Source organism: Ovis aries, chromosome 24 (genome assembly GCF_016772045.2).
Source record: "Ovis aries strain OAR_USU_Benz2616 breed Rambouillet chromosome 24, ARS-UI_Ramb_v3.0, whole genome shotgun sequence".
Lineage (NCBI taxonomy): Eukaryota > Metazoa > Chordata > Mammalia > Artiodactyla > Bovidae > Ovis > Ovis aries.
Genome location: NC_056077.1, coordinates 15024396 through 15048684, shown reverse-complemented (window position 1 = coordinate 15048684; position 24289 = coordinate 15024396). Strand labels below are relative to the sequence as shown.

At 48.8% G+C, this 24289-nt stretch overlaps 1 protein-coding gene across 4 annotated transcripts in view; it reads left to right on the top strand.

Moving 5' to 3' along the window:
* The first annotated feature begins 2982 nt into the window (after positions 1-2982).
* ABCC6 (ATP binding cassette subfamily C member 6) overlaps positions 2983-24289 on the top strand; it is a 65543-nt gene continuing 44236 nt past the window's right edge. For 2 of the 4 annotated variants that reach the window (XM_042239824.2, XM_027961964.3), the window contains exons 1-8: positions 2983-3051; positions 4230-4412; positions 5846-5971; positions 6123-6251; positions 9652-9777; positions 12397-12458; positions 16016-16147; positions 20465-20668. In XM_042239824.2, coding sequence (XP_042095758.1) covers positions 3016-3051; positions 4230-4412; positions 5846-5971; positions 6123-6251; positions 9652-9777; positions 12397-12458; positions 16016-16147; positions 20465-20668 — 998 coding nt within the window. In that variant the 5' untranslated portion in view covers positions 2983-3015. The remainder of the gene's footprint in view (positions 3052-4229; positions 4413-5845; positions 5972-6122; positions 6252-9651; positions 9778-12396; positions 12459-16015; positions 16148-20464; positions 20669-24289) is intronic. The other 2 variants (XM_042239825.2, XM_060406313.1) reach the window with 1 other exon arrangement.

Genomic DNA, 24289 nt, shown 5'->3' with positions numbered 1-24289 from the left:
GACAGCCCTGTCCCCGCCCCCGCCGCGACCGCGCATGAGCGTCCCGCCCCCACGGCTATTCCCCCAGACCAAATAACTACGGTACAAGCTCAGCAATGAAAGGAGATCATTGGTGCCCTCTGGAGGCCTGGAGGACTCCGCGCACCTTCTGGCAGGTACAGTTGCAAGGTGCGGATGTACAGGCATAAACTGCAAAGTTGCATTTCGTAGTTTACTAGTTTGGAATTAGGAATTTGGAATTCCAAATCCCCTACTTTGTAATTCAATAGCAGTGAAACTGGAAATGACGAGAGACTATGGATCGAAGTATCCAACAAATTTCCCGAATCTATTTGACCCGTAAATTTCACAAGTGATGTATAATCTCAAACCCCTTTTAGGGATTTATGTTGACTGGGTAACTTTCCATGATAAATGATCAATTAGCTTTTTTTAAAGCAAAACATGTCGTTTAAGTCCAGCATAATATTAAAAAAATATTTAAATTGTATTTAATCCCACCTCTAGTAGCATTTTTATAGAAACAAACTTTGAGGGTTTTCCCCTAGGAAGCAAAATATACATGCAGTTTGACTTACTTTGAACTAGCTCTGTGAGGTGATACATGAAAATCATCTGAAAGCATCTGTCTGAAAATCAGTTCAAAAATCAGCATGTTATGTTTTGTCTCAAGACTGAATGTATACCATAATGAAGATGAACTACAAGTCACTATATCAAAATAGACAAAAACTGCCCTTCTGACCAGATGTTTGAAATGCTTCCGTTTCACTCAAGAAAATCAAGTGCTTTTACTTTGATAGTTTTTATACCTTGCTCCTAAATGATGAAGTAAAGAGATTTCCCACTGTGGTTAAGACTCAAGCACTGTGCAACTATGAATCACACTAAACTACACAGTGGCAACAATGGAAGGATACATCCACTAGAGGATCTCAGCCAAGAGCATCTGATTTCTCTCTCTTCATTCTCATTCCAAATACAGTGAGACTCTCAACTCACTGATTATAAAGAGAAACCATTTAAGTAATTGTTTTATTTTTTAGAGGTTCATTATTTATCATTACAATTAAAACAGATGTTTCCATTTGTTTCCTAACATAAATCCCTGGTTTGTCTTAGCAAATACCAGGGGATTGAAAGTCATCAATTAGGAAGTGCTTGGCCTATGGAATCATCTTATTTTACAGACCGGAAACGGAGGCCCAGAGAGGTAAGGGGACTTATCTAGGGTTGGGGTTTTCCTTGGTGGTTGAGTCAGTAAAGTATCTGCCTGCAATGCAGGAGACCTGGGTTCTATCCTTGGGTCAGAAAGATCCCCGGGAGAAGGAAATGGCAACCCACTCCAGTATTCTTGCCAGGGAAATCCCATGGACAGAGGAGACTGATGGGCTACAATCCATGGGGTTGCAATAGTCAGACATGACTTAACGACTAAACCACCACCACTAGAGCTCGGCACTCAGCCATGTACTGTTCAGAGAGCTGGAAAGTAGGCTCTGGGATATTTGAGTTCTGTTCTTGGCTTACCTGGTTGATTTCCTCTTGTGTGCTTTCTGCCTATCTGACCATCCCCCCTCAAACCTTCATCATTTCCCTCAAATTCATCTTCATATATACAAAGAAATAAAGCTCTAGGACCATGTCCAGTTGCAATGGGGACTGGGAGGGGGGTGGGTCCTCAAGCCTCCTGATAATTTCCATCAGCCTTCACCAAAACCACCTCAAACAAACAGAGATGATCAGAATGTAAACAGCAGACCTGCCACACTCAGCTTCAAGAAAAAGCCTTGAGGTTTTGCATCCCTGCTCTTCCAGAAGACCCAAGCAGGAAGACAGCTGAAAGCATACTGCTGGGGCCCCAGAAGAGGGTTGAGGAATCTCAGGAAAGGAAGGGGAGAAAAGACCAGGGAGCCCCTGCTGTAGAGGCCCTGAAAAGGGCAAGAGAAAAAGAAGACACCAAAGTAACAGCGCAGCCTGGACAGTGCAAAAGATTTTCATTCTTCACCCAGACTGAGCACCTGTTCTTGTCTGTCTGAAAAAGCTCAGTCTTTTATTCCTGTCTTGAAAGGGAATACACGGTCATTGCAGAAGAAAAGAAAATAGAAAAAGGAACGCAAGGAAAAAGAAAAGAAAATTAGGAGTTCCATGACTACTGCTTTAATGCATTTCCATCGTTTTGTCTATGCATATATGTTACATAAAGTCATTTCCCTAAAGAAGGCTTGGCTTGGGACACACATTACTTTTAAGACCCAGAAGAAAAACGTAAATGACTTGAATTCAGTCCCCACTTTCCCTAACTTAAACATATACTATTTTTTTTCTTTGCACATATATCATAAACTATTTTGTATTATAATCTTTTTTTTTCTCGCTTAGCATTCAGTAACCATTTTAACGTATTAAACCTATTTCTTCAATGGCACTTTGAACCACTGCTCAGTAACCTAGGGATGAAATAATACTACGAATGCTAATAAAAGTTAACTCTGATTGAACATTTAGTGTGCCAAACACTCTGCTAGACGTTTTATTAGTAATCTTAAAATCTTCCCACCATCCTAGAGGCAGACAGGGTCGGTCCCACAGGTGAGGGGGCTGCGGCTCCAAACTTAACCCGGGGTCCTCCCATCCCCCATTCCGTCGGTCGCTGGACTTGTGCGCACCTATTGGGTTCGTTTATCTAGATAAATTCCTGGAATTGCTGACCCACAGTATTCGGGAAGTTCGGGATGACACTTGCGCCAGGGGCAAAGGGGATTATATGCAGACATCACCGCACTTTCTGGGGCTCCGGGACCCCTGCCCTCGCTGCCCTGGGTGGCCGTCCTGAGCGCCTCGCCACCTCGCCTCACTTCACCCCTCCGCGCCCCACCCCCGCCGACCGGCCGGACCTTGCCCCCGGCCTCGCAATCCAAGAACTCGAATCCCCGCCCCTTCCCCCGGCCGGAACGCGGCCAAGGAAGCCGTCCTCGGACCCCGACAGACAGACCAACAGACGGACGGCGCCCGATGGCCGGGCAAGGCGAGCCCTGCGCGGGCCCGGGGGTGAGTGTCCCCACCCCGCTGCACTCCTTCTCCGGCTGGCTCGAGAGATCTCTTGGACAGATCTCTCTCGGGCTGCGATACAGGGGAGGGGCGGACCCCCGGGAGGGTAACAGATGTGCCAGGCTAACAGCAAGGCTGGGCAATCTCCTTAACCAAGCTGTTCCCCAAAGAGACCAACCCTGTGAAAGGGGCCTCTAGACACCTCCAGCTACAGGACTCCCCACGTCTCTGGCTCCTGCCTCAGCAAAAGTTTCTAGTGGGAGGGTGGCATTGTGTAGGAGGGAGAGAATTAAAGCAACCCTGTTTTCTGAAATTCACATTCACACTTCTCTGGTTAGGAAAGGCCAGCAGAAGATCTGAGGTAAGAAGTACAGATGGAGACCTCTGGTAGAACAAGCTTCAGAGTTAGCCAGGCTAGCGCGGAGTCAGCTCTGGCCCTTCTATTTGCGTGGGCCTAAAAGAGCCTGTTACCTTCCCAGCTTCTGAGGTTCCTGGTCTATGAAGTGGGAACAGTAATACCTGCCTCCTAAAGTGGTTTTAGGGCTTGCCTGGTGGCTCAGTAGTAAAGAATCCACCTGCCAACGCAGGAGACGTGAGTTCGATCCCTGGCTTGGGAAGATCCCCTGGACAAGGGAATGGCTATCCACTCCAGAATTCTTGCCTGGAGAATCCCATGGACAGAGGAGCCTGGTGGGCTACAGTCATGGGGTCACAAAGTGTCAGACGTGACTTAGCTGCCAAACAACAACAGCAGAGTGGTCTTAAGTCTGTGCCCAGCACTCATCATGGATCCCAGGTCTCCTAGATTCTGGGACCCAACTGCCTTGGTTCAGATCCCAGCACCACCCCTGTCCAGTTGGGTGAGGTCAGCGGAGTTACTCACTTATGAAGTACTCTAGGGACGACAGAGGATGAGATGGTTGGATGGCATCACCGACTCAATGGACACGAGTTTGAGCAAAGTCTGGGAGATAGTGAAGGACCGGGAAGCCTGGCATGCTGCAGTCCGTGGGGTTGCAAAGAGTTGGACGTGACTCAGTGACCGAACAACAACAAAAAGTGCTTAGCACGTTTTTCGTGTAAATATTGGGGGTCCAAAGAGTTGCCTGGCCCCCCAAGTGGTGAGTTTGGGACCCCTGCATTGTACCATCGTAAGGGTCACCCTGGTGTTCCCTCAGGTCTGGAACCAGACGGAGCCCGAGCCTGCCGCTGCCCGCTTGCTGAGCCTGTGCTTCCTGAAAACAGCAGGGGTCTGGGTGCCCCCCATGTACCTCTGGGTCCTTGGCCCCATCCACCTCCTCTATATCCACCGCCATGACAAGGGCTACATCCAAATGTCCCGCCTCTTCAAGGCCAAGATGGTAGCCCCTTCCTCTGGGAGCCTATAATCAGACAATGGTCAGGGGGTGGGGGAGCAGGCCAGAATCAGGCAGAGACCCCAAAGTGGACACGTGGGACCCTGTTAATCAAATAGAGCAATACCCAGAGGCTGCAGAGGGAAACTCAGTGGCATAGACGCTCTCAAACCAATCATCACAGATAATAAAAACCATACATCCCAAACACACCCGCAGACACCCACACACACCCAGACGAGTTTATGGCCACCACAGCCTGGCATTCCCCAAAGTGTGCGGTGTACACTCCTGAGATACACACGGTGATTTTAGAGCCACCCCAGGATGCACCTTTTAAATGTTAACACCTAGGCATTGATTTTTGTGTTTCCCCTCCGGGCAGTACTAAAGAACACTCCTTAAAATTGATGTGTAGTTGTTGTCCAGTGTTAGAAAAACACTGGCATTCCAAATGTGAGCATCTCTGCTCATTCTCCTGTTCCCCAAACCCCTAGAAGCGCGCCCTCCATGGTTCATTTACTCCCACACCACCTTGTAAATGTTTGACCTCTTGCCAACCACCTCTCCAGGGTCAGCACACTCTTCCTTAAAGGGCCAGATGGTATCAGTACTTGTCTGAGATTCCAAGGATGTGTGGTCTCTGTCTTAACTACTCAATTCTGCTCTTGCAGCAGTAAAGCAGCCACAGACGACAAACAGTAAACAAGTAGACATCACTGTGTTTCAGTAAAACTTTATTTATAGTTACAGAAATTTGCACTTCGTATCAATTTCACGTCAAATTTTCGTTCAATGAGTGAACAATGGGAAACCCACTCTTAGTTCCGAGGTGATACAACAACAGACAAGGGGCCAAACTCAGACCACCGATGGTAGTTTTGACTCCTGCTTAAGACTAACTGACATGTTCGGTGGTTTCTCCGAGGCTCCCAGGTCTGCGTGTGTGTGCTCTCTCCCCTTCTTGATTGTCCAAAAGAGAGACCGATTTGACCGATGGCAGCTCGGTCAAAGAAGGCCTGGAAACGTATCAGTCCCAACAGAGAGTCCCTCCTTGATTTAACAGTAGGGATGGAAAGAGACTTAAAGAGGGTATAACTTTTTCACCTGGAGAGTAAATAGCTTTTCATGCTGTTCCTTCATCCCCAAAGCACCCTCCTGTGCATTGTGGGAGCACCACTGGCATTTTGGAAACCGCTGACGTTATTTGTATGGTGCATTATGTATGTGACAGTTACAGGTCAAGCTTGAGCAGCATCACCCCTTACAGAGTTTTTCTTTCACGTCGGCCTATTCAGTGGTCACGCTGGTACATTACAGTGCCCCACCTGGGGCCACTGTCCAGTTGGACGTGGAGTCCCTGTCCAGTTGACAGGGACTGGCAGAAAGGTTGCCATCTTTCTTTCCCCCACCAGCCTTATCCCAGCCTGTTTCCCCAGGTGCTTGGGTTCGCCCTCATAATCCTGTGTACCTCCAGCGTGTCTGTGACTCTTTGGAGAATCCAGCAGGGAACGCCCCAGGCCCTCGAGTTCCTCATACACCCCACGGTGTGGCTCACCACAATGGTGAGTCGTGGCCCAGACCTGCTGGCTTGCTCCTGGCTGCTGCTTCTCCTGCCCCAGTGGAGGGGTGGGGCAGAGGGGGCTCCCTCCCGACCCTCTCCTCCCCCAGCCTCCTCCACCCCCGGCCCACCTCCCACCTGACCCTCTTGTCCAGAGCTTCGCCGTGTTCCTGATCCATGCAGAGAGAAAGAAGGGCGTCCAGGCGTCTGGGGTGCTCTTCGGGTACTGGCTACTCTGCTTTCTCTTCCCAGCCACCAGCGCCGCCCAGCAGGCCTCGCAAGGGGTAAGTGGGGGCCTGGGTCACCCGGGAACCTGTATGGTGGTTTCAGGCCTTGGGTCCCATCCGTCCTCCTCCCGCTTCCACCACGGCTTATTCTCTCTGCAGAGACACACACTCCGCAAGCACTGAAACTCAAGCAACACACACAGGCATTTCACATAGACGTTCTTATCACCCCATACCTTTTTATCAACCGAAATTCTTATTGTCTTACACACTCAAGTCACACACTTCACTTGCACACACTTGTATGCCCCCATTCACACACTGGGCTTCCCTGGTGGCTCAGACGGTCAAGAATCTGCCTGCAATGCGGGAGACCTAGGTTCAATCCCTGGGTCGGGAAGGTCCCTTGGAGAAGGAAATGGCAACCCACTCTAGTATTCTTGTCTGGAGAATTCCATCAACAGAGGAGCCTGGCGGGCTACAGTCTATGGAGTTGCAAAGAGCTGGACACCAGTGAGCAACTAACACTTTTCACTTCACTTTTTTTCATTCGTGTATCACACAACCACAGACTCCAAAACATCACATACACACACACACACTCGCCTGCACTCACACTTGCTGCCATCCAGTTGTGTCTATGCTTTCAAGCTCCTACAGGACTTGTGCACAAATGTCCCACACTCATACACACACACACACACACACACACACACACACACTGCATGGGCACCGACACACTGTTGGTTCAAAACCCCAGGGGTTCCCGGGTGAAGTTAGAAACCAACTCCAGATCTGGAGGGCCAAGAGAGAGCAAAGAAACAGGCCGCCACTGCAGTTGGAAGGTGACGATTCTCATAAGCAAGGGAACTTACGGAAGATGCTTGTTTTGGCCGGTGCAAAATACATTGATCTCCGCACCTGCCTGCCAGAAACTTAACAGTTTATAGAGGTTTATAGAGGCTTCAGTCATATGTGCCATCCAGTGGATCTCACCAACACATTGCTCTTTCAAGGTGGCATCCTTGAAGTAGTTTCTAGTGCAGGAACAGTGTGGCCAGAATGCACACTTCAAGGACGGGAGTGGCGAGTGGGGGTGAGGAACCTCTGGGTCCAGCTCCCAGGTCAGCCAGGGGTCACGTCCTCTGGATGACCTCCTCTGGCACACAGCTGTGTTCATTCTGACGCCACGTAAGTGCATGTCTCTCCTTATTCTCCACCTTTACCCGTGCCCTCATGCATCTGTATTTGCACACTCATTTTGCACACTCACCTGTATTTCCACGTTAGGGGGCGTGATCTGCAAAGAGAAAAATCTATAACCTCAACCAGGGTTTTTCAACCTCAGCACCGGTTACCTACTTCCCTCTTGGGTGGGGGCAGAGAGGAGCTGTCCCATGTGTTGTGGGATGTTGACTAGCATCCCTGGTCTCCCCCACTGGATGCCAGTAGTACCACCCCATTACGGAAACCTGACAGGTCTCCTGACAATGGTAAGTGTCCCCTGGGGGCAAAGTCACCCTCGGTTGAAAACCGCTTGCATGGCTGGTATGCTCACCCAAGACGTCTGATCAGGAAACTGATCAGAGTCTGCTGGTCAGCATTTCATATGGTTACTCCCTCCGGCTCCTGAAAGAAGAAGGCAGAGAAACACTTTCTGTCCTAAAGGACAGATTTTTAACAAAGCAACTTTTGTAACTAATGGGAATAGCCCCCAGGCCCTCCACTGATTTACAAGAGGGTAGAGAAGGCAATGGCACCCCACTCCAGTACTCTTGCCTGGCAAATCCCATGGGCGGAGGACCCTGGTAGGCTGCAGTCCATGGGGTCGCTAAGAGTCGGACATGACTGAGCGACTTCACTTTTTCTTTTCACTTTCATGCATTGGAGAAGGAAATGGCAACCCACTCCAGTGTTCTTGCCTGGAGAATCCCAGGGACGGGGGAGCCTGGTGGGCTGCCGTCTCTGGGGTCGCACAGAGTCGGACACGACTGAAGTGACTTAGCAGCAGCAGCAGCAGCTTTCTACGTTGACTTAGCAGCTAGCTGTTTGGAACACAGCACTGAAAGACTAATATTGGGGCCATATATGCTCTGGAGCTCCATGTGCGAGGCTCTGTGGCAGGCACTTGATGTCATGAATTCAGTGAAGATCTGAATGATCCCATTTTAAAGATGAGGAACCCTAAGCCTTAGAGAAGTGGACGACTCCCTCTAGGTCACGCAGCCAAAGTCCATCTCACCCAAATTCAGGACAACCTTTCCGACAGAAACGATAGTAAAAATGACACTATGGGGAGTGATGTAGCCGCACTATCAAATTGTCTACTATCTGTCCCCCAAAACAAAACCAAAAACAAGGAAGGAAAAAATCCAATAGAGAAATTGTGATCTGAAACTTGGGCTCTAGTTTAAAAACATAAAAATTCAGTTCACACTGGCTCAAGGGGGAAAAGTCCCAGGGTATCTATTAGCTCACATACCTGGGACCTGCTAGTAGGCAGAGCTGGCCCAGACATTCAGAGAACTCAGCTAGAGCTCCATTTCTGCCTGTCCCTTGGCGCTTGCCTCTTGGCTTCACTCTCCAATGGGATGGCAAGGAGAGCCCCAATTATTCCAGGCTTTCGCTTCACAAACATAGCAAACCTGGAAGATCTCCTGATGGGTCCAGCTCTCAGTCCAGCGCAGGTCCTGCGTCTGTTCCTAGCCCAAGCACGGTAGCCAGGGACGGGAACATGCTCGTTGGTCAGGCCTCCATCATCTGCCTGCCCTGCCCGCCCCCCGAGGATGGAATCAGCTCTACATAAACCTGAGCATGAGGGGAAGAGTTAGGGTGCTCTGGCCAGAAAGGGCAGGGGCTGCAAAAGCAATCATGGCAGGGCAGCAAGAGCTCGCAATCTGGAGCAGATCATTTGTGTGGCCTTGAGCAAGGTACTGTCATTTCTCTGAGCCTTGGTTTCCCAATGAGTAACAGAGCAAGTAAACCCCAGCTGGGGCAGGGTGGGGAGGGACTTGACGAGACAGTGTGTGTAAAGACTCCAGCATGTGCCCGAGGCAGAGTGAATGCTCCCTGAAACCAGCTCCCTTCTTAAACCAGAAAACACTGGCCACAGAGACTGGGACGGGAGATTGAGGGGTGGGGTTCCTTTGTTGCCCAGGGAGAAGGACAAAGTGTCCTTCAATTTGTGTCCTGGTGGCTAAGGCCAGTGGTCACCTAAGGGCACACTCCCTGCCTGCCATTTGTCTGGACAGAATCTGTGTAAGCCAAGTGTTTTCAAGGCCAGGAAGGCTGGGGGCTCTGACTCTCAAACCTGGTGGCTCCAGCCCCCAGCCGGGCACTGCTCCCAGCATCAAAAACCCCGTTCCGCCTCCATCCCTTCTCCCCTTCCTGACACCCTCCCCAGTCTCTGCTTCTCCTAAGCCCCGACTCAGTGAGACTTCTGCTTTCTCTCCCACAGGATTTCCAGAGCGACCCTTTCCACCACCTGTCACCCTACCTGTACTTGTCTCTGGTGATGGCGCAGTTTGCACTGTCTTGCCTCGCTGATCAACCCCCGCTTTTCCCGAAAAGGCCCCCACAGGCTGTAAGTCACCACGTCTCCAACCAATGCCTTGCTTGTCCCTGTTCCTCTTCTGGTCCTCAGTGCCCCCCAAGTGATGGAAGGAAGTTAAATTAAAGCACAGACCTTCATTTATTTTATTTTTTTAATTCATTCAGCCAAAGCCATATTACATATCAACTCTATGCCACGGCTTGGCCAACTCTTTCTGTCCAAGATAGAAAATATTCTGGGCTTTGTGGGCCATATGGTCTCTGTATGGCAGCTACGGAGGTCAGGTTTTGCAAAAAGCAGACAGACTATATGTCAACAAAGGAACATGGCTGTGTTCCAGTAAAACTTTATTCGCAGAGAAAAAACAGTGGGCCAGATTTGGCTTGGGGGCTGTAGTTTGCCAACCTATTCTGTGCACCAGCTCAGTACTGAGGATCTTTAGTAAAAAGTGATGTCTCTGTCCTCATGTGACTAATACCCACTAGGGGAACCATTAATCACATAATTACCCAAATGTGTGGAAAATTAAAACTCATCATCATAAAAATTCAGGATTAAAGTGACTTGCTCAATAGAAGTGCTCCATAGACGTTCATGGTCCATAAGAGTTTACAGCAGATAACACTGTGATATCCGGAAAGAATTCTCTGAGAAAAAAACAGTTGAGTGGAGGTCATCTAAAAAGATGCTCAACAATTTGAATAATTAAGTTAAAATGTAACAGGACTTTGTCCAATGAGTAGCAGAAAAAAATTAAAATTGATAACACACGCTGATGGCGAAGATGTGGTGCAGTGAGCATTCTCATGCCCTATTGGTGAAGAGTTTAAATCTGTGCAGTCTTCCCGGAGCCACTGGTAAAATCTCACCTCTTCTTCACCTCCTTGTCACATTCACTGAAAGATATTGTTGAAAACATTGCTGGTGTCATGCATGGTCCTTGCTTTGAGAACTTCTTGATCTCAGTATTTATTAAGTTGTTCTGAGCAACTGTTAGTTCTTACCTAGGCACTTTACTGAAAATACAAGAGAGTTTCAGAAAAACATCTATTTCTGCTTTATTGATTATGCCAAAGCCTTTTACTGTGTGGATCACAATAAACTGTGGAAAATTCTGAAAGAGATGGGAATACCAGGCCACCTAACCTGCCTCTTGAGAAACCTGTATGCAGGTCAGGAAGCAACAGGTAGAACTGGACATGAAACAACAGACTGGATCCAAATAGGAAAAGGAGTACATCAAGGCTATACATCGTCACTCTGCTTATTTAACTTCTATGCAGAGTACATCATGAGAAACACTGGGCTGGAGGAAGCACAAGCTGGAATCCAGATTGCTGGGAGAAATATCAATAACCTCAGATATGCAGATGACACCACCCTTATGGTAGAAAGTGAAGAAGAACTAAAGGGCCTCCTGATGAAAGTGAAAGAGGAGAGTGAAAAAGTTGGCTTAAGGCTCAACATTCAGAAAACTAAGATCATGGCATCTGGTCCCATCACTTCATGGCAAATAGATGGGGAAACGGTGGAAACAGTGGCTGACTTTATTTTTCTGGGCTCCAAAATCACTGTAGATGGTGATTGCAGCCATGAAATTAAAGGATGCTTACTCCTTGGAAGGAAAGTTATGACCAACCTAGACAGCATATTAAAAAGCAGAGACATCACTTTGCCAACAAAGGTCTGTCTAGTCAAGGCTACGGTTTTCCAGTGGTCATGTATGGCTGTGAGAGTTGGACTATAAAGAAAGCTTAGCACCGAAGAATTGATGCTTTTGAACTGTGGTGTTGGAGAAGACTCTTGAGAGTCCCTTGGACTGCAAGGAGATCCAACCAGTCCATCCTAAAGGAGATCAGTCCTGGGTGTTCATTGGAAGGACTGATGTTGAAGCTGAAACTCCAATACTTTGGCCACCTGATGTGAAGAGCTGACTCATTGGAAAAGACCCTGATGCTGGGAAAGATTGAGGGCAGGAGGAGAAGGGGATGACAGAAGATGAGATGGTTGGATGGCATCACCAATTCAATGGACATGGGTTTGGGTGGACTCTGGGAGTTGGTGATGGACAGGGAGTGCTGGTGTGCTGCGATTATGGGGTTGCAAAGAATCGGACACGACTGAGCAACTAAAGTGAACTGAGGCACTTTGAGTCCTGTGACCAAATCCCTTTTTGCCTTGCCTGCTAGGAAGCACCAAGCCCTTTGGTATCTATTGGGGTTAAGGATCGGAGAAGGACATGGCAACCCACTCCAGTATTCTTGCCTAGAGAATCCCGTGGACAGAGGAGCCTGGTGGGCTGTTGTCCATGAGGTCACACAGAGTCAGACACAACTGAAGCAACTTAGCAAGCATGCATGCACTGGAGAAGGAAATGGCAACCCACTCCAGTGTTCTTGCCTGGAGAATCCCAGGGATGGTGGGGCCTGGTGGGCTGCCGTCTATGGGGTTGCACAGAGTCAGACACGACTGAAGCGACTTAGCAGCAGCAGCAGCAGTGGTGAAGTATACAGGACATCTCAGTCTGGTTTTCAGTATTAAGCTTGTTGTCAGTTCATTCTGTCTTCCTGCCCTTAGTTCTGCTTGCCACATACTGGCCATGGATTATGAGACCACGTCCTCCCAGTTCTAAATCTTTTGTCTTTGCAGAATCCATGTCCTAAGGCTGGGGCCTCCTTCCCCTCCAAGGCCATGTTCTGGTGGGTTTCTGGGTAAGTAAAGTAGCAGGGAAGGGGCGGAGGTGGGGGTGGGGGGTGCCCCCACCCACCTACATGTGCTGCTCTTATTTGTTACCACAGCTCTTTCCCAAGGAGATTTCCCCAAACCTACCAAAGTCAGCCAGGCTTTCTCCATCCCAACCTGGGTGCTGGGATTTTAGTGTGTCCACCATCCATATCCCATTGCCACTCACTCACTGGAGTGAGATTGGAGTCCTGGCTCTGTCTCTTAGCTGGCCACATCACAAGCATTTAGTCTAAGTTTTCCCCTCTGTAAAATGGGAACAACTCTACCTTCATTAAATGCAAAGTGCTTAGTGCTTGTATATAGAAGGCACTCAATAAAATCATATCTCTATCTAGTCCTTCCACCAACATAGTAGGTGTTTGTTTAATAAGCACCTACTATCTGCCAAGCACCAAGGGTGAGGAGGCAAAAGACCAAATCTTTACTCACTAGAGGCTCCCAGGCTGGTGGAGAAGATGTTTCTCCAGGGTTAGCACACCAGGCATGGAGGACATACCTACTTCCTGGACCCTCTCTTGACCACACTGCCATCAGATCATACTTGAATTCCGTCTCCACCACTTCCTGGCTGTGTGACCTTGGGCAAGCTACTTAACCTCTCTGTGCTTCAGTCTTGCACTTGTCAAATGAGGATCATAATAGCATCTACCTCACAGGGTTGAGGATTAAATGAAATGAGGTTTCTGAAGCACTTAGAACAGAGTCTGGCCCATAAAGTTTTGTATAAAGTGGTTGTTAAATAAATGAAGGATAGACGACAATGAGGGTTTTCCAGGTGACTCAGGTGGTAAAGAATCTTCCTGCAGTGCAGGAGACAGGTTCGATCCCTCTGTTGGGAGGATCCCCTGGAGAAGGGAATGGCAACCCACTCTAGTATTCTTGCCTGGAGAATCCCATGGACAAGAGGAGCCTAGAGGGCTACAGTCCATGGGATCACAAAGAGTCAGACATGATTAAGCGACTAAACAACAACGAAGACTACTCCGAGGGTATGGAATTGGTGGAGGGTATGGAATTGGTGGAAAGAACCTGGAAGTTTGCTAAACATCTCTGAAGAGAACCTAGCCCGCTGTTTACCAAATGCAGGCATTTATGGGCCATTCCTCAAGCTTTTTGCCTTATTTGGGTATCACTTATACTCAATGTACTTAATGTTTTTTCTCTAGATTAATTTGCTTTCTCTACTTGATGTGTATGTGCTTAGTCACTCAGTTGTGTCTGACTCTTTGTGACCCCATGGACTGTAGCCCGCCAGGCTTCTCTGTCCATGGGATTCTCCAGGCAAGAATACTGGAGTGGGTTGCCATTTCCGTCTCCTTTCTCTACTTTAGTAACCTTTTATAAGGGAAACTTTCTATCACTACCAAGATCACAAAAATCTAGAATCCCTTGCCATGTAGAATGCTAAAAGTAGTTTCAGTGAAAAACAAATATTATGAATAATTTCTGGATTCAAACTGTTGCTTGTCTGAGTTTACTCTGTATTAGAAAAAGGAACTTGAAAGGTCTCAAAAGGGAGCTCAAGACCAGCTCCAAACAAGGCCTCCTTGGTGTCACAAGAAAGATGAGAGACCTAAAAGGGAAAAAAACCATTCCTGCTGTGGAAGTCTGCAGTAGTTAAGTTCTTTTCTTTATGGCCTGCAGGCCTATTTGCCCCAAGGTATATGGGATCTTAGTCCCCTGACCAGGGCTCAAACGCATATCTTCTGCATTGGAAGGTGGATTGCTAAATTCCTAACCACCAGGGAAGTTAACTTCTTGTGTATGCGTGTTGGTTTGAAAACTGGCCTCAGGTAACCACGGGCAAGGAGAGACAGAAGAGGCAGCCACTCCAGGCTGGAAGGAGGCAGGGTTAACAACAAGCCAGGGATCTTACATCCGAGGCTTGTCTCACTGGACTCCCTAGAGTTTACAGAGCGGCCTTAACGGGGTTCAGACATGTACACCATCCAGATAGTCTAACACTTACTCTCAAAGTAGCTCCTAATGTGGGAACAGTGGACAGAACGTATGTCCCAAGGACAGGGGAGGGAGGAGCCTCAGATTGCCCGGGTCCAGGTCATAGGTCCACCAGTGGCCACAGCCTCTCAATGACCTCCTTCAGCAGTGCACCAACTACAGTCATCTCATATAGCAGTCCCAAGCGCGAGAAAACATTCTCATTTTAAGGTGAGAAAATTGAGGTCCATTGCTGGGAAGTGACTTGCCCAGGGTCACAACACTGAAAAGTGGTGATTTTATTTGACAAATCTTGTGCCCGGAGCCCGCTAGTGGTAAAGAACCTGCCTGCCAATGCAGGCGACATAAGAGATGCAGGTTTGATCCCTGGGTCAGGAAGATTCCCTGGCAACCCAATCCAGCATTCTTGCCTGGAAAATCCCATGGACAGGGGAGCCTGGCAGGCTACCGTCCAGGGATCACAAAAGAGTTGAACATGACTGAAGCGACTTGGCACCTATGCACACACATGCCCTGAGCTAGGAGGAGATGATAGAAGAGGGAGAATCTTTGTCTCCATGAAACTTATCGCTAATGGAGGAGAAAGACTAAATAAACAATCAGACCAAAAAAAAGTAAACAATGATCATCCCAGCAAGCATTAGAAAGAAACAGCTCAGGAAACTAAGGGATCTTGCAATGGGAGAATCTACCTGGACTCAGGTGTGGGGGTCATCAAGCGGGCTTTTAAGAAAATCATGTCCAAGCCAGAGATGAAGGACAAGTGCGAAGTGGCAGGGAAGGAGTTTTAAACAGAGGGACGTGCATGTGGAAAGGTCCTGAGGCCAGGCGGCTGGATCAGTGAACCAGGAGGAGAATGGGGAGAAGTTCAGTTTTCCTCCACTGTAATAGTTTTCAACTCTGGACTTCTGATTCCTAGGGAGGCTTATTTCCCCTGTTACAGGGTCAGTTCAGTTCAGTCGCTCAGTCATGTCCGACTCTTTGCGACCCCATGAATCGCAGCACGCCAGGTCTCCCTGTCCATCGCCAACTACAAGAGTTCACTCAGATTCACGTCCATCGAGTCAGTGATGCCATCCAGCCATCTCATCCTCTGTCTTCCCCTTCTCCTCCTGCCTCCAATCCCTCCCAGCATCAAAGCCTTTTTCAGTGAGTCAACTCTTTGCATGAGGTGGCCAAAGTACTGGAGTTTCAGCTTTAGCATCATTCCTTCCAAAGATATCCCAGGGCTGATCTCCTTCAGAATGGGCTGGTTGGATCTCCTTGTAGTTACTCCTTGGTTAAGTCACTTAATCTCTCTGAGCCTCTGTTTTCTTCCTCATCTGTAAAATGGGTCGATAGAAATCTATCATATAGGCTTATGTGAGAATTAAATGAGATAATGTTTGTAGTCTGAGAAGTGCCTACCACTGTTAGTGCAGTTAGATAAATTGCTCTCCTTGCACAGAGGGGCCAGCGGAGGTGGAGAGAGGTAAACAATTTACCAGGGATCACACATCTACCAAACCAGGACACTGCAGAGGTGGACGCGGGAAGGGCTGGCTGTTGTGACCCTCTTTTATAGGTTGGTCTGGAAGGGCTACCGGAGGCCACTGGGGCCAAAAGACCTCTGGTCACTTGGGAGTGAAAACTCCTCTGAAGAACTGGTTTCCCAGCTTGAAAAGGAATGGACAAGGAACCGCAGCGCCACCCAGCGGTGAGTGTGTAGAAGGTGGGCGCTTAGCCCGGAGCTGGTCAGCAAAGCCCTTGGTCCTACAAACACCCCCTCCCCTACTCTGGGCTGAGTCCCTGAGAAATAAGTTCTCAAATAGGTATAATTAAGCCTGGGTTAAATGTAGCCCTGCCGTCGAGTGGTTGATGACCTGGGACAAGTGGCTTGACCTCACTGGAGCTTGATGTTTCAGGACACGGACAAAAGTAGCTCTGTGGCAGGACTGCCAAGGTTCCCTTGCATACTCTAGGACCTCGTGGTTACTGTTATTGATGGCTAAATCCCACACATTAGAAGGAGCCAGAGAGAGACAGAGTCTACTGGCTCATATAGCTGAGAAGGTGGGTCTGGCCTCAGGTGTAGCTGGATTCAGAACTTGCGTGATGTTCAATTCTTTCCCTCCATCTCTAAGCTCAGCTGTTGTCCCAACACTGGTCTCTCCATAAGGCCTGTCCCATGCTAGGCCAACTCAACACCCGCTTCCCCACCATCCACCTAAAAAAAAAAAAATCTCAAGGAAGGACTCTGATTGGCTGGCTGAGTCATGTGCCTCTCAGGGGCCAATCCCATGGCTGGAGGGCAGGCCACATGATTGGCATCAGAGCCGCACAAGGAGGGGAGGGGCTGCTCCAGGAAGGAAGAGTGTATGTTTTCCAAAAGGGATAAATAATAATGACAACTCGAAACAGCAGCTCTCTCTCACCTCAGGCATATCTTGCTGTACTGCCTCTCCACTCTTATATGAGTTTTGAGTTCATCCCAATGGTCCCTGGAGGTCTTGTCCACCCTCTCCCAGCTCTGCTCTCCACTGCCAGCATAAGAATGACGGTCACCCAGTATTAGAGCTACAGCAGAAGCATTCTCCAGGACGGTTTGAGAATCTGTGAACGACTGACAGTAAGAAAGCAGAGTGGCAGGTTTATACAGAGATCTGGCTCAGGCATTTTCTGAGCTCACTGCTTACGCACAGGAGAGAACTTTGGTTTTGTTTCTGAAAGATGTTGCAACCTTTGCGGGAAGGGTGAAGACGTCATCTTAGGTCACAGACCGATTCGTCTGCTGGCCAAGTCGGGGTCACAGGTGTGTTTGGCCAGCACGTGTCTTGCTGTTGTTTGAGGTTTGTGCTTTGTTTTGTTTTGGGGGGTAAGTCACCAACATTTAAGCTGTTGGAGATGTCACAAAAATATGGAATTTGGGTGTCTCTTAAAGTAGAATGGCAGTGTTAGGTCGCATCCCTCGTGACAGCGGGATGGATCTGGGAAGTGGTTGCCCTGTGGAACAGGGCATGTGCGCTTCACTTTGCCACAGTCTCTACCATTCCCTTTTACATCCCCCAGCTACACCCAGCCCTCACACCCTCTCCCTTGCTCTGTGGTCATTTTTGGGTCTGGCACTAAATTGCTTTGGGACCAGACACCAAAGACCAGCCAACAAGTCTAGTGGCTTTCCTGGTGGCTCAGACAGTAAAGAATCTGCCCGCAATGCAGGAGACCCAGGTTTAATCCCTGGATGGCCGGGCCAAGGAAAGGCGACATCTTGGGGCTACAGGGATGACCAGGGTAGAGATGTGAGTGCAGGGTTAGAAAAATGGCTGAATTAGAAATACTGCTGGCCTCAGAGGCTGGGGGTAGGGGTAGGCTTCAAGACAGGTAGTAAACTAATATTTCTTTATTTCTTTGCAAGCAGGTTGGTAATGACTGGCTCTTTGTAGCCTTTTGTGCTAAAAATACCAAATTGTCCTAGGACTGCTAGTTGAGATTTGTCCTTCCGCTTCATCCTAAGGGGGGTTTCCCTGGTGGCTCAGAGAGTAAAGAATCTGCCTGCTATGCAGGAGACCTGGGTTCAATCCCTGAGTCGGGAAGACCCCTGGAGAAGGGAATGGCTACCCACCCCAGTATTCTTGCCTGGAGAATTCCATGGACAGAGGAGCCTGGCGAGCCACAGTCCATGGAGTTACACACAACTGAGCAACTCACACTTTCACACTTTTCATCCGGAGGAGATGCTCAGAAGATTCTTGAGAGGGGAAGGGGGGACTGGAGGCCCAGCTTGTGGTGGAGGGGTATTCACCCTGTTAGCTGCGCTCTGGGAGTATAAAGGCTGATGTTGAGGGGGCAGGGAATGGGGATATCGCAAGTCGTCTCTCTGAGGAAAGAGGCCCAGGAACGCCACTGATCCTTAAACTCACTGACGTGGAGGAGGGCTGGGCCGTTTGCTCTGCAAGGCAACTGGAAACTCGGCTCTGTTAAAACGGGCCCAGGAGAGTAGTTGCACAGCATTCTAGTAAAAGCAACCAGTGGGTTAAGCTGAGTGTCAGGAGGAAATCTGGAGAAGTCAGTCCATTCCCAGGCTGTGGGTGCTTGACTGAGGGCCTGGCAGCCAAACCCTGTTTGGAGGATGGGGATAACAACCGAACACAAGACAGCTGAGGCCTCTCGTTCCAGAAAGCTGATTGTTTGGTGGAGGAGACAGATACTTGCAAGTCGAAGTCAATGCTGGGACAAAAATAAGTGTCTGGGATGGGGAAACAGCTACTGCAGCTGGAGCCAGCAGGGAAAGTGTCTTTGAGGAGGTGATGCTGAAATGGGAGTCAAGCCTTGGGCAGACACATTCCAGATCAAGGGCAGTTTGTGCCAAGGCCTGAGAAAGGTGAGCTGCGGATGTGTCAAGGAGCGGAATCAAAACCAGCCCAGGAAAGAGGGCCAGGAGGAAGTGGGGAAGTGGGCAGGGGCCAGGCCACACAAGACTGTGTCTAGAAATGGAGACATTTTATTAAACCGTTGAAGGATTTTATGCAGGAAAAAAAAAAAAAAAAAACACGGTCTACCCACTTGGAGTCCTAACAAGACGGATGAGAACAGGAGCTGGAGACAGCATGGCTCTGAGGCTGATGAATGAAATGGTTCCATCTGGTGGGCAGGGGTGGGCAGGGATGGCCTTTATAAGAAGGTAATATCCTTTTGGCATTCAAGACCCAAGTATCCAAATGCGAGTGGCAGGCCATGCCCAGCTCATGACGGAGGCCAAGCCACAGCTCATCAGAGATGCCAAGCTAAACCACAAGCTGGGCCAAGCAGGGAGGGGCAAGACCTTGACTTCGTTCGTGAGGGCGTGGGTACCTACACTCATCAAGGGTATTTTTCTTTTTAATTTTTGGGTGAGAGAGGGGGCTCTGTGTGAATTGTGAGTCAAGGTCTGGGTTCAGGACTTCCCTGGTGGTCCAGTGGCTGAGACTTCCACCTTCCAGTGTAGAGGATGAAGGTTCAATCCCTGCCCAGGGAGCTGACATCCCAGGTGCCTCACAGTGAAAAAACCAAAGCATGAAACAGAAGCAATGTTGTAACCAATTCATAAAGCCTTTAAAAATTATCTACAGGAAAAAAAAATCTTCAAAAAAAATTCTAGGCTCAAATCCCTGCTCTGTCCTCCATGTGTGACCTTGGGCACCTGTCACCACCTCTCAGAGCCTCAGTCTCCTCTGAGGTCAAATAGGGACCCTGTGACACCCAGGGGGCAGGGAGGTCGAGAGGAGTTGATGAGCTTATGTGCGTGAAGGACTGATCCCAGTGCCTGGCCCTGGGTCCCAGCTCTCAGTACCACTGAAGTTCTGATAACTTCATAGGCTGTCAGAGCTGGAAGGGACCCAGAGTGGGGCCAGCTCCATCTTTGCATGAGGATACAGAGGCACAGAGAGGGGAGCAGCCTGCCCAAGGCCACACAGCAACCGCCTGGCCAGGCTCTCCCTACGGCCAAAGCCTGCCTCTGGAAGGGCGCTCGGGCCTCCCTGCTCCTCCTGCCGCTTCTTCCCCCGAACCTTTCCCTGATAACCCAGGGCCTGGGATCTTAGACGTCACAGCTGCCAGAGCTTCCATCTGTGGTTTCACTCAGACCAGGGGTGCCAGGCTCACACCTCAGCAGTGATTCTAAACTGGTCCTCAACCAGCTCTGAACCACCTCAGGGCTGGCTGGGGTGGGCTGCCTAAGGGATCAGAAAGTGCTGTGAAGGTTGGGATTGAATCCCAACCCTTTCATTTCTCAACCGTGCATCCTTCCCCAGCTTTACCTTCTGAGCCTCAGTTTCCTCATCTGTGAAGTGGGGTAACACCCGCTCTCTGGTGTCTTGTTCTTAAGGTCACTAATCCCATTCATGAGGGCTGCACCCACATGACCTAATCACCTCCTAATACCATCACACTGGGAATTAGATTCAACATGAATTTGGGTGGTGGGCAGGACGGGGGTGGGGACATAAACCTTCAGTTTATTAAAAGGGCCCAGAGCTGATGTCTTCTCTCCCCTAAGGCACACCAAGGCGACAGCATTTAAAAGGAAAGGAAGCCATAACAAGGAGACCCCAGAGATGGAGACCCTCTTGCCGAAACAGCGGGGGCAGAGGGGCCCGCTGCTGAGGGCCATCTGGCAGGTGGGCCGCTCCACCTTCCTCCTGGGGACCCTCAGCCTCATCATCAGTGATGTCTTCCGGTTCACGGTGCCCAAGCTCCTCAGGTGGGTCCAGGCCTTGGGTGCCTTGTTGAGGCTGGTGGTCCCTGAACAGTGTCCTTCCAGGCCTGGCGGGCCTTCAACCCTCCTTCCACCCTTGCCTGGACGTTTGTTGCTCAAGGCACTGAGGGTGGATGAAAAGGGTGCTGAGGAAGAACAGAAATAAATGAAAAAGTGACTCCCCTTTCCCTCGGGAAGGGAAAATGAATGAATTTGGCCTGACTAGATCACTTTGCTTTCACTACCACAAAAGTCCCCCAAAGTGAGGGGCTTCAAACCGCTTCCTTAGCTGTGATGGTGTGGGGCATCAGTTCATGCTGGGTTCAGCTGGGTGGTTCTTTCCTTGGTGGGTTCAGTCGTGTGTCTGCAGTCCCCAAGGTGGTCTCAGCTGGGACAGCTCATCTCTCCCCTGATGGTCTGTCACCCTCAAAAGGCTGATTTCCAGCTCGTTCACAGGGCTGCTTGGCAGGGTCTCTAGACAAAGCCCTTTTCTCTTGAAGCCGAAGCTGGTTGTACAGCCAGCCCAGATTTCAAGGGATGGCCTGTTACTTTGCTCAAGCTGCCGTAGCAAAGGACTACAGACTGGATGTCTTGAACAGAAATCCTTTTTCCGGTGCTTATCTTTTCTACTGTCATTTCTTTTTTGTAAAATTGAAGTTTAGTTGATTTATAATGCTGTGTTTCAGATGCACAACTAAGTGATTCAGTTTCATCAGATTCTTTTCTCTTACAGGTTATTACAAACTATTGAGTATAGTTCCCTATTCTGTACAGTGGATCCTTGTTGGTTACTATTATTTTATAATAGTTAATCCCAAACTCTTAATTTATTCCTCCCCCTCCTCTTTGGTAACGCTGAGTTTGTCTTCTATGTCTGTGAGTCTATTACTGTTTCGTAAGTTCATTTGTATGATTTTTTTTGCTTCCACATATAAGTGATGGCATGTATTTGTCTTTGGCTTACTTCGCTGTGTGGAAATCTCTAGGTTCATCCATGTTGCTGTGGATAGCATCATTTCATTCTTTTTTATGGCTGAGTAGTAACCATCTTTTTAATCTGTTCTTCTGTTGATGGACCCTAGGTTGCTTCCACATCTTAATTATTGTAAATAGTGCAATGAACATTCAGCTCAGTTCAGTTCAGTCACTCAGTCGTGTCCGACTCTTTGCGACCCCATGAATTGCAGCACGCCAGGCCTCCCTGTCCATCACCATCTCCCGGAGTTCACTCAAACTTACGTCCATCGAGTCGGTGATGCCATCTAGCCATCTCATCCTCTGTCGTCCCCTTTTCCTCCTGCCCCAAATCCCTCCCAGCATCAGAGTCTTTTTCAATGAGTCAACTCTTCGCATGAGGTGGCCAAAGTACTGGAGTTTCAGCTTTAGCATCATTCCTTCCAAAGAACACCCAGGGTTGATCTCCCTTAGAATGGACTGGTTGGATCTCCTTGTAGTCCAAGGGACTCTCAAGAGTCTTCTCCAACACCACAGTTCAAAAGCATAAATTCTTCGGCACTCAGCTTTCTTCACAGTCCAACTCTCACATCCATACATGACCACTGGAAAACCATAGCCTTGACTAGACGGACCTTTGTTGGCAAAGTAATCTGCTTTTGAATATGCTCTCTAGGTTGGTCATAACTTTCCTTCCAAGGAGTAAGCGTCTTTTAATTTCATGGCTGCAGTCACCATCTGCAGTGATTTTGAAGCCCAAAAAAATAAAGTCTGACACTGTTTCCACTGTTTCCCTCTCTATTTCCCATGAAGCAATGGGACCAGATGCCATGATCTTCATTTTCTGAATGTTGAGCTTTAAGCCAACCTTTTCACTTTCATCAAGAGGCTTTTGAGTTCCTCTTCACTTTCTGCCATAAGGGTGGTGTCATCTGCATATCTGAGGTTATTGATATTTCTCCCGGCAATCTTGATTCCAGCTTGTGCTTCTTCCAGCCCAGCGTTTCTCATGATGTACTCTGCATAGAAGTTACATAAGCAGGGTGACGATATAGGGCGCATGCATATTTTTGGATGGTGTTAGTGATAAAGAATCATCCTGCCAAGGCAGGAGACACAAGAGATGTGGGTTCAATCCCTGGGTTGGGAGGATCCCCTGGAGTAGGAAATGGTACCCAACTCCCGTATTCTTGCCTGGAAAATTCCACGTAGAGAAGAGGCTGGCAGGCTACAGTCCCTGGTGCCTCAAAGCGTCACACATGGCTGAGCGACAGAGCACACGCACACACACTTTTTGAATTATAATTTTCTCTGGATATACCCAGGAGTGGGGTTGCAGGATCATATGGTAGTTCTATTTTTAGTTTTTAAAGGAACTTCCATACTGTTCTCTTCCCCAGGAGAAGGGATAGGCTATCCACTCCAGTATTCTTGGACTTCTCTTGTGGCTCAGCTGGTAAAGAATCTGCCTGCAATGTGGGAGACGTGGGTTCGATCCCTGGGTTGGGAAGATGCCCTGGAGAAGAGCAGGGCTACCCACTCCAGTATTCTGGCCTGGAGAATTCCATGAACTGTACAATCCATGGGGTCACAAATAGTCAGACACGACTGAGCGACTTTCACTCACATTCCTACTCCTCTCACATTACATTCCCGGTAACAGTGTAGGAGGGGTCTCTTTCTCTTCACACCCTCTCCAGCATTTATTGTTTGTAGGCATTTTGGTGATGGCCATTCTGACCAGAGGATGAGATGGTTGAATGGCATCACCAGCTCAATGGACGTGAGTGTGAGCAAGCTCCGGGAGATGGCGATGGACAGGAAAGCCTGGTGTTCTCCAGGCCATGGGGTCGCACAGAATTGGACGTGACTTGGCGACTGCACAACAACAAAGTCTAACCGGTGTGGAGTGATCCCTCGTTGTAGTTTGGGTTTGCATTTCTCTAAGAATTAGCAACGCTGAACATCTTTTCATGTGCATTTTGACCATCTATGTGTCCTCTTTGGAGAAATGTCTGTTGAGGTCTTCTGTCCATTTTTTGTTTGGGTTACTTGGTTTTTTGATACTGAACTGTGGGCGAGGTTTGTGGATCCTGGAGATGAATCCCTGGTTGGTCATATCGCTTCTCCCAGTCTGGAGGTAGGCTCTTCGTTTTTGTTTCTGGTTTCCTCTGCTGTACAAAAGCTTCTAAATTCACTTAGGTCCCATTTGAACAACAGACACTTTTGTCTTCCCATCACCAAAGGTGAGAAGTTCAAGATCAAGGTTGTTTCCGCTGAGGCCTCTCTCCTTGCCTTGTACACAGCTGCCTTCTCTCTGCATCCTCACGTGGTCTTTGCTCGGAACACACGCACCCCCGGGGTCTCCTTGTGTGTCCGTCCAGATTTCCTCTTCTTCTAAGGACACCAGTTGTCCTGGATTCAGGCCCCTCCTAACGGCCTCATTTGAACTGAATCGCCTCTTTAAAGGGCCCTGTCATCAAATGCACGGTCATATTCCCAGGCACTGGGGGTTAGGACCTTAACATATACATTTTGGGGGGACACAACTCAGCCATAACAGGTAAGGATAAAAACTCCGCCTATTGATTGGAGGTGTAAGTCATGGTGGAAATGAGCGTGGACAGTGGGAGAAATAGTTGCAACCGTTTTTGCAAAAACAAAAGACCCTCC